The following is a 9,952-nucleotide window of genomic DNA, read 5'->3' on the forward strand; positions in this document are numbered from 1 at the left end:
GGTAGGACTTAGGGAGGGGCAGGGAAAGCAATGGGAAACTTCCAACTCATCCTGGGGTCTGTGCTGTTCAATGTGGTAGGAATGGGGAGGGCAAAGAATGTGGACTCTTTCTCATTGGCTTTCTCTCTCTCTTTTTTAAAGTTTTTTTAAAAAAATTATTTAGAGAGAGAAAAAGAAAGAGAGCATGAGCAGGGAGCAGGAAAGGGGCAGAGAGAGAAAATTCCAAGCAGCAGGCTCTGCACTATCAGCATGGGGCCAATTCGTAGCTTGAACCCACAAACCATGAAATCATGACCTGAGCCAAAATTAACAATCTGGCACTTAACGGACTGAGTCACTGAGGCGCCCCTCTCAGTGCCTTTCTTTTCACCGTCTAGATGCTGCGTTTGGGAATGGAGGTGCTGCTGCTGTACCGCGGACTGCAGCAGATTATGGCTGGGGACCTCACCCAGGGTGCGCTGGTCTCCTTTCTGCTCTACCAGAAGGTGGCAGCCCGTCAAGTGCATGTGAGTCAGGAACCTGTGCATACAAGTTTGTCCCCCTGTTTTTCTCTCTGGCCTCTGGGCCTTCAGCTTTATTTACTCCCCTTAAAAATACAAAACAAAACAAAACAAACCCCCCAACTCATTGTGTTATGGAGAATTTCAAACATATGCAAAAAAAAAAAAAAAAGATAAGCTATGATTCACGTGCATGCACCGTCACCTGCTTTAAAATTCTCAACTCCTGGCCAGGCTGTCCCCTCTGTACCCCCACCAATATTATTTTGAGGCAAATCGAAGATATAGTTTTATCTGTAAATGCTTCAGTATGTATCTCTAAATATCTCTATATTTACAAAATCTAAACACAAAGCCCTCATCACACACACACACAAAAAGTCACAGTAATTCCTCAAATTCATGAAATACAGTGGTTTCATACAGGTGACATATGTGTATGTACTCATTTATTTCTCACTTGTGCATATGTGTGGGGATGTCGGCCATGAATGCTCAGTGCCTAGACCCATTAAATTATTAGGGTTTGCAAAACGGTGACATGTTACCATTCCTCCACTTACTAGCCAGAATACATCTATATGCAGGGAGACTTCCCGTCATCTACTCTTTGGTTACCCAGTGGCACAGGTTGAGTAGGAAAGGCAAAATAGCATTTAGTTCTTTCCTAATGTTTACTAGTTTTCAAAAAATAATTAGTTACTTGGTCTTGGTCTTTATTGTATAGTTTCCCTAGATATTTGTGAAACATCTTATATGTATGGAGAATTGGGCTAGGTACCCTGGTGGCTGTAAAGATGAGGTGGGCACCCCTGCCTTCTTTTAAGGAGCTCTCTATCTAGTTAGGCAAGACAGAAGTGTGCACAAGTGTACAGAACAGCAATTGGAAGATTCTGGGGATAGAAATAGTGCCATATGAGAGGGGTATGACCTCTCCTTCCTTTCTATTACAAATTGGCACAACTGGGGTATTGGATTGCCTTTAAATTCCATCTGAATTATACATTTGAAGGTAGAGAATCCTCTTTGGATGAGGGAAGGAGAGGCTTGGCCTGGGTGGGGTGTCTCAGGGGAGTATGTGAGGAGCTGGGGAGTTGGTTTCTGGTGAAGCTACATTTGGTTAGCTGACCCCTTCATTTCTGTTTTCCAGGCCCTGGTATACATATGTGGAGATATGCTCTGCAACATAGGGGCTGCTGAGAAGGTTTTCCAATATTTGGACCGAGAGCCAAATATGCCTCCTTCGGGGACACTGGCCCCATCAACTCTGCAGGGGCTTGTGGAATTCCAAGATGTCTCCTTTGCATATCCCAACTGCCCTGACCAGCCTGTGCTCAAGGTGTCTGAAAGGGGCCAGAGGGAGGGAACTTGGACCCCTCGTGCCCAGGGAGCAGGGCCTGTAGACTATTTGCCTCTGAGAAGTTGATCCTACCTCTGAAAGAAAGAGAAGGGGAGGGTCCAGAGGCAAACCTAATTGTTTCTTGGCTTTTGTAGGGTCTGACATTCACCTTACGTCCTGGTCAGATGACTGCACTGGTGGGACCCAATGGGTCTGGAAAGAGCACAGTGGCTGCCCTGCTGCAGAATCTGTATCAGCCCACTAACGGGCAGGTGCTGCTGGATGGGAGGCCCATCTCCGAGTATGAACACTGCTACCTGCACCAGCAGGTGGGTGTGGAGGAAGAAATGGGTTAGGAGGAGATAGGAGGGAAGAACCATGTGCAGAGAGCATGAGAGATCCATGAAAGAAACACAAGGAGCCCATTCTTATTTTTAAATATTCTTTAAAAGTTTATTTATTTATTTGGAGAGAGAGAGAGAGAGAGAGAGAGAGAGAGAGAGAGAGTGAATGGGGGCAGCGCAGAGAGAGAGAGGGAGAGAGAGAGAATCCCAAGCAGGCTCCATGTTGTCAGTGGAACCCAGCTCGGGGCTCGATCTCCTGAACTGTGAGATCATGATCTGAGCCGAAATCAAGAGTCAGACTCTTAACCAACTGAGCCATCCAGGTGCCTCACTAAGAGTCCATCCAAAGGGAGATAGACAAGGAGGTAAGGAGGATCCCTGCCATGGGGTTTACACACAACACTGTGCTCGCATTGCCTCTGCACAGGTGGCTTCTGTTGGGCAAGAGCCTGTGCTGTTCTCGGGTTCTGTGAGGGACAACATTGTTTACGGGCTGAAGAGCTGTGATGATGAGAAGGTGATGGCTGCTGCCCGCAGTGCCAGTGCAGAGGGGTTCATACAGGAGATGGAGCATGGACTGGATTCAGGTACCTTCAGTCTGAAGAAAAACGAGCTTATTCTTGGAGGTGTGGGTTGTGTCCCCGCAGCTCCGTGTCTGGTGTTGTTTGGCTCTGACTTCTCCTTCCCCAACACCAGGAGTTCTTTAGTTGCCCATCCTGTCCGGGAGTCTTTGTTCCCAACAGCCAGTGGAAGTAGTTTTCTGTGAGGGCAGCCCCTGCAAGTCCTCACACCAGCTCTCCTACCCCTTGATTCATCCTAGGGGAAACCCCAGTTGTACACTTGCTCCGGCTCCTAGGGAGGATGTTGTCATGGCCATTGGTATCTGAAGAAAGAGATTTCTCTGTTTCTTCAGATGTAGGGGAGAAAGGGAACCAGTTGGCTGTGGGACAGAAACAATGTCTGGCTATCGCTCGGGCACTTGTGCGGGACCCTCGAGTCCTCATCCTGGATGAAGCCACCAGTGCCCTGGACGTCCAGTGTGAGCAGGCCGTAAGTACTGGTGTGGGAGGGCAGGACAGAGGGACCTGAGGGGGCATGTTTGAAGGACCAGCCTACGCAGAATTGGGCGGATGAGTCTCTGTGCCTTTTCAGGGCGCGGGGAATGGAATGGAGAATACCCTGTGTGGGAACACCCCGTCTTTCCCCACAGTTCCCTTTTCTATCCACCCCCTGCAGTAGGACAGCTGAGAGGGAAGGGCAGTGCAGACTTTACTTTGCACTTGTTCCAACTTTCTGCTCTTCCATGCCTTTTTCACCCTATGCCACAACAGATGGTGCCCAATTGGGATGTGGTGCCCATTCTGTTCTTACCTTTCTGAGATGTTGTGACCCTCCCCCTTCAGCTGCAGGACTGGAGATCCCACGGGGACCGAACGGTGCTGGTGATCGCGCACAGGCTGCAGACCGTGCAGAGTGCAGACCAGATCCTGGTGCTCAGGCAGGGAGAGCTGCTGAAGAACACCCAGCTTGCCGAGGGGCAGGACCTCTATTTCCGCCTGCTGCAAATGCAACCAGAGGACTGAGGCCCCAGGACGCCGGGCTCTTCTCATGGCCACCTCCATGACTCAGAGCAGTTCATGCTTTCAGTTTCCCTGGGCTCTGTCCCTGGGTAGTCCTTCCGAGGGCTGGAGGCATGCTGGAAGTTTGGACCACATGTGCTCTTATTGTGACTGGGAGTTGGGGGGCTTATCTGTGACCAAGAGTCTCATTTCTCTAGTGCTGAGTAGTGTATTGTGACATAATACATCTATTTAAAAATTGTTTCCTTACTATGTAAATGGCACATATTCGTAAAACTAACCCTTGTTTCACTTTCCAGAGGTAACCAAGGTGACTGTTTTGCCAGCTATCCTATCAGTGTCTTATCTGTTCTTTGAGATAAATATTAGCTAATATTTGCCAATGAGATAAATATTCACCAGGTTACCTCTCTGTATCTTTCTCCATTCTCACTGATGTCTGTACGGTATGGGGTGGGGGTAGAGCACAGTTCCCTAATTAACAGTGTTAATGAGACATTGATAATATCTACCATTTATTAGAGTTTGATTATAAATAGGAAGTATGCTCAATGTTTTTCGGGTATTATCATATTTAGTCCTTTTCCTCTCAACCCTATGAGGTTGGTTATTATTATCCCCATCTTACAGATGAAGAAACTGAGTCTCAAAGAGATTAAATAACTTTTCTAAGGTTATACAGTGGTGGAGTTGAGTTGAATCCAGGTCTGATCCCTGAGTCCACAATCTCAACGAACAAATTATATCCTGTGTTCATAATCTTGAATTCATAATCAGATCAGGTAAATAGCTCTGAATCCACTATCTCTCTCTAGTCCCCTTGTTATTATAACTTGCACTTAGTCTTAGGGGCATCTGGATGGCTCAGTCATCTGAACATCCAACTGTGGATCTCAGCCCAGGTCATGATCTTATGGTTTCGTAGGTTTGAGCACCGCATCAGCCTCTGTGCTGACAGTGCGGAGCCTGCTTGGAATTCTTCCTTTCTCTCTGTCCCTCTCCTGCTCGAGCTTTCTCTGTCCTCTCTCAAAATAAATAATTAAATAAGAACAAACAAACAAACAATTTTCATTTAGTCTTAGATGATTTCATCACCAAAGAAGTTTCCCCACCGTTGGTTCATCTCCTTCAGCCATTCTTCATGAAGTCACTGTTTCCCTAGCAGACACACAGGGTGATGTCACTTCTGTAAAGTTATTCAAGTGATCTTCATTCCTTTCTGCTCAGATCTTTCTCAGAGCATGCAAGGTTGTCCAGCCCATTTATAGCCCCATTTCCTATTGCATTAAGCTCCAGCCACAGCTAACTTCCTGCCCTCCTAATGTCTTTGTGCCTTTGCATATGGTGTGTTCTTGCCATTCCCTGAACCACCCTCCCAATTTCCCCCAAGTTCCTCCAGATTTAACTCAGGGGTCAGGTCTTTCAGGAAGACTTTCCTCATCTCCTTAGTCTGGAGAAAGTGCCTTTGTTGGTGCAGAACTTACCTCTTTCACAGCCTTTATTAAACTCTATCCTCTGACCCCTTTATTCTTCCACTAGACTGTGAACTTCTGGGTTGAAGGCCGTATTTCTTATTGAGCTTCCTATTGACTACCTGGCACATAGTAGACAATGAGCAAATGTCTGTTGCACAAATGAGTAAATCTCAGTTCTCCCTACACATGCCAACCACTGAAATTTCAAAGCCGTGTACACTAATGCCTTTTGGGAAGGGCTTACCTTTAAAGGTTCCTATTCTAGGAAAGAGAAACTTTCACTTTTCCAGAAACAGCAGGTACTTTCCAGCTCAAGGAAGTCTACTGTTCTGGATTTTTTTTTTTTTTTTTTTTTTTTTTTTTTGTGGCCTGGCAACTGTTGGGAACAGGGTGGGGTGAAAGTAGGTAGTTTCTTATGCAGATAAACCTTTGCGTCATTCTGCTTCATTTGTTTGTGTCTCGAATATCATTGAACATGAAATACCCGTTTGGTGGGAGACGAATCTGGCCTGATTCCTTTCTTCCTCTATTTATACAATGGGAATAATAATTCCTGTATCTCCCAACCTTATGGAAACTGTTGCCTTCATGGAAGAACATGGTCTGTTAAAATTCTTTAAATCTTCACTATAACAATACCCATAGACTCCTAATACTTTAAGCCTGAAAGGCATCTTAAAAATAACTAGCAGCCAAATTTTATTTTACAGAAAGGGAAACCAGCCTGAAATCACACAGCTACTCAGTGATTGAGCTGGGAAGAAAACTCAGGCATCCAGATGGGCAGTTCGGAAAGATGTATCAGACCTTAGGATCTTAGGATATCTAGAAAGACGGTTATCTTAAGGAAACTCCCAGGTAGGCCTGATGTCAGGGACACATTCTGAAAATGTCCCTGGCGGTCAAAGTGTGGAACTTAGGCAAATGCCTGCAAGTGTGGTCTGCCTGGTAACCACAGATATTATTAATTCTGGTCTGTTCCTGAGTTCTAATTATCTTTTTTTTAATTAACTAATTAATTATTTTATTTACATCCAAGTTAGTTAGCATATAGTGCAACAATGATTTCAGGAATAGATTCCTTAATGCCCCTTACCCATATAGTCTCTCCCCCTCCCACAACCCTTCAAGCAACTCTGTTTGTTCTCCATATTTAAGAGTCTCTTATGTTTTGTGTCCCTCCCTGTTTTCATATTATTTTTGCTTCCCTTCTCTTATGTTCATCTGTTTTGTATCTTTTTTTTATAGTTTATTGTCATGTTGGTTTCCATATACCACCCAGTGCTCATCCCAACAAGTGCCCTCCTCCATGCCCATAACCTATTTTGCCCTCTCCCCCACCCCCATCAACCCTCAGTTTTCAGTATTTAAGAATCTCTTATGGTTTCCCTCCCTCCCTCTACTTAACTATTTTTTCCCCTTCCTCACCCCCATGGTCCTCTGTTAAGTTTCTCCTGTTCCACATATGAGTGAAAACATATGGTATCTGTCCTTCTCTGCCTGACTTATTTCACTTAGCATAACACCCTCAGAGTTCCATCCACGTTGCTACAAATGGCCAGATTTCATTCTTTCTCATTGCCATGTAGTATTCCGTTGTATAGATAAACCACATCTTCTTGATCCATTCATCAGTTGATGGACATTTAGGCTGTTTCCATGATTTGGCTATTGTTGAAAGTGCTGCTATGAACGTTGGGGTTCATGGGCCCCTATGCATCAACACTCCCCTATCCCTTGGGTAAATTCCTAGCAGTGCTACTGCTGGGTCATAGGGGAGTTCTATTGTTAGTTTTTTGAGGAATCTCCACATGTTTTCCAGAGGAGTTGCACCAGTTTACATTCCCACCAACAGTGTAGGAGGGTGCCCGTTTTCCCACATCCTCGCCAGCGTCTACAGTCTCTGATTTGTTGATTTTAGCCACTCTGACTGGCATGAGGTGGTATCTCAGTGTGGTTTTGATTTGTATTTCCCTGATGATGAGTGATGTTGAGCATCGTTTCATGTGTCTATTGGCCATCTGGATGTCCTCTTTGGAGAAGCGTCTGTTCATGCCTTCTGCCCATCTCTTCACTGGAATGTTTGATTTTGGGTGTGGAGTTTGGTGAGTTCTTTATAGATTTTGGATACTAGCCCTTTATCCGATATGTCATTTGCAACTATCTTTTCCCATTCCGTCTGTTCCCTATTAGTTTTATTGATTGTTTCCTTTGCCGTGCAGAAGCTTTTCATCTTGATGAGGTCCCAATAGTTCATTTTTGCTCTTGATTCCCTTGCCTTTGGAGATGTGTTGCTGTGATTGAGGTTGAGGAGGTTGCTTCCTGCTTTCTTCTCTAGGGTTTTGATGGTTTCCTGTCTCACATTCAGGTCCTTCATCCATTTTGAGTTTATTTTTGTGTATGGTGTAAGAAAGTGATCTAGTTTCATTCTTCTGCATGTTGCTGTCCATTTCTCCCAGCACCATCTGTTAGAGAGGCTGTCTTTTTTTCCTTTGGATACTCTTGCCAGCTTTGTCAAAGATTAATTGGCCATACATTTGTGGGTCCAATTCTGGGTTCTCTATTCTATTCCATTGGTCTATGTGTCTGTTTTTGTGCTAATACCATACTGTCTTGATGATTATAGCTTTGTAGTAGAGGCTAAAGTCTTGGATTGTGATGCCTCCCGTTTTGGTTTCTTCTTCAATATTACTTTGGCTACTCGAGGTCCCTTGTGGTTCCATACAAATTTTAGGATAGTTTGTTCTAGCTTTGAGAAGAATGCTGATACAATTTTGATTGGGATTGCATTGAATGTGTAGATTGCTTTGGGTAGTTATGACATTTTAACAATATTTATCCTTCCGATTTATGAGCATGGATTGTTTTTCCATTTCTTTGTGACATCTTCAATTTCCTTCATAAGTTTTCTATAGTTTTCATCATACAGATCTCCTCTATCTTTGGTTAGGTTTATTGCTAGGTACTTTATGGTTTTTTGTGCAATTGTGAATGGGATCAGTTTCCCGATATCTCTTTCTGTTAATTCATTATTGGTGTATAAAAATGGAACAGATTTCTGTACGTTGATTTTGTACCTTGCGACTTTGCTGAATTCATGAATCAGTTCTAGTAGGCTTCTGTTGGGGTCTGTCAGGTTTTCCATGTAGAATATCATGTCGTCTGCGAAAAGTGAAAGTTTGACTTCTTTACCAATTCTGATACCTTTGATTTCCTTTTGTGGTCTGATTGCTGATGCTAGGACTTCCAGCACTATGTTAAACAACAGTGGTGAGAGTAGACATCCCTGTCGTATTCCTGATTTCAGGAGCAAAGCTCTCAGTTTTTCCCCATTGAGGATGTCTTTCTCTGACTGGCTAATTTCACTTAGTAGAATTCCCTCCAGTTCCATCCATGTAGTTACAAATGGCAAGGTTTCATTCTTTTTGATTGCTGAGTAACACTCCAGTGTATATATATACCACATCCCCCACATCTTCTTTATCCATTCGTCCATCCATGGACATTTGGCTCTTTCCATACTTTGGCTATTGTTGATAGTGCTGCTATAAACATTGGGGTGTGTGTGCCCCTTTGAAACAGCATACCTGTATCCCTTGGATAAGTACCTAGTAGTGCAATTTCTGGGCCATAGGGTAGTTTTATTTTTAATTTTGTGAGGAACCTCCATACTGTTTTCCAGAGTGGTTGCACCAGTTTGCATTCTCAAAAACAGTGCAAAAGAGATGCTCTTTCTCCCCATCCTTGCCAAAACCTGTTGTTCCCTGAGTTGTTAATGTTAGCCATTCTGACAGGTGTGAGGTGGAATCTCATTACGGTTTTTATTTGTATTTGCTTGATGATGAGTGATGTTGAACATTTTTCATGTGTTGTTAAGCCATCTGGATGTCTTCTTTGGAGAAGTGTCTATTCATGTCTTTTGCCCATTTATCCACTGGATTGTTTGTTTTCTGGATGTTGAGTTTGATAAATTATTTATAGATTTTGGATATTAACCCTTTATCTGATATGTCATTTGCAAATATCTTCTCCCATTCCACTGGCTGCGTTTTAGTTTTGCTGATTGTTTGCTGTGCAGAAGATTTTTCTTTGATGAGGTCCAGCAGTTCATTTTTGCTTTTGTTTTCCTTGGTTCTGGAGATGTGTTGAGTAAGAAGTTTCTGGCCAAGGTCAAAGAAGTTTTTGCCTGCTTTCTCCTCTAGGTTGATGGCTTCCCATCTTACATTTAGGTCTTTCATCCATTTTGAGTTTATTTTTGTGTATGGTGTAAGAAAGTGGTCCAGGTTCATTTTTCTATATATTACTTTCCAGTTTCCCTGACACCATTTGCTGAAGAGGCTGTCTTTTTTCCATCGGATATTCTTTCCTGCTTTGTCAAAGATTAGTTGGTCATACGTTTGTGGGTTCATTTCTGGGTTCTCTATTCTGTTCCATTGATCTGAGTGTCTGTTTTTGTGCCAGTACCATATTGTGTTGATGATTACAGTTTTGTAATACATCTTGAAGTCTGGGATTGTGATGACTCCAGCTTTGGTTTTCTTTTTCAAGATTGCTTTGGCTATTTGGGGTCTTTTCTGGTTCCATACAAATTTTAGAATTATTTGTTCTAGCTCTGTGAAGAATGCTGGTGTTATTTTGATAGGGATGACCCGAGTTCTAATTCTCTTCATTCACTTCACCTACCTGCCAATACCATTTCATCTTCTGGCCCCTT

At 43.6% G+C, this 9,952-nt stretch overlaps 1 protein-coding gene across 2 annotated transcripts in view; it reads left to right on the top strand.

Moving 5' to 3' along the window:
- The window catches only part of TAP2 (transporter 2, ATP binding cassette subfamily B member), an 11,051-nt gene extending 6,611 nt beyond the window's left edge, over window positions 1-4,440 (top strand). For both annotated transcript variants that reach the window (XM_077754804.1, XM_077754805.1), the window contains exons 7-12: window positions 378-506; window positions 1,651-1,839; window positions 1,995-2,168; window positions 2,611-2,770; window positions 3,097-3,233; window positions 3,587-4,440. In XM_077754804.1, coding sequence (XP_077610930.1) covers window positions 378-506; window positions 1,651-1,839; window positions 1,995-2,168; window positions 2,611-2,770; window positions 3,097-3,233; window positions 3,587-3,766 — 969 coding nt within the window. In that variant the 3' untranslated portion in view covers window positions 3,767-4,440. The remainder of the gene's footprint in view (window positions 1-377; window positions 507-1,650; window positions 1,840-1,994; window positions 2,169-2,610; window positions 2,771-3,096; window positions 3,234-3,586) is intronic.
- The last annotated feature ends 5,512 nt before the right edge of the window (window positions 4,441-9,952 follow it).

The sequence above is a fragment of the Crocuta crocuta genome, unplaced genomic scaffold, assembly GCF_008692635.1.
Source record: "Crocuta crocuta isolate KB4526 unplaced genomic scaffold, BGI_CrCroc_1.0 scaffold132, whole genome shotgun sequence".
In the NCBI taxonomy this organism is placed as follows: domain Eukaryota; kingdom Metazoa; phylum Chordata; class Mammalia; order Carnivora; family Hyaenidae; genus Crocuta; species Crocuta crocuta.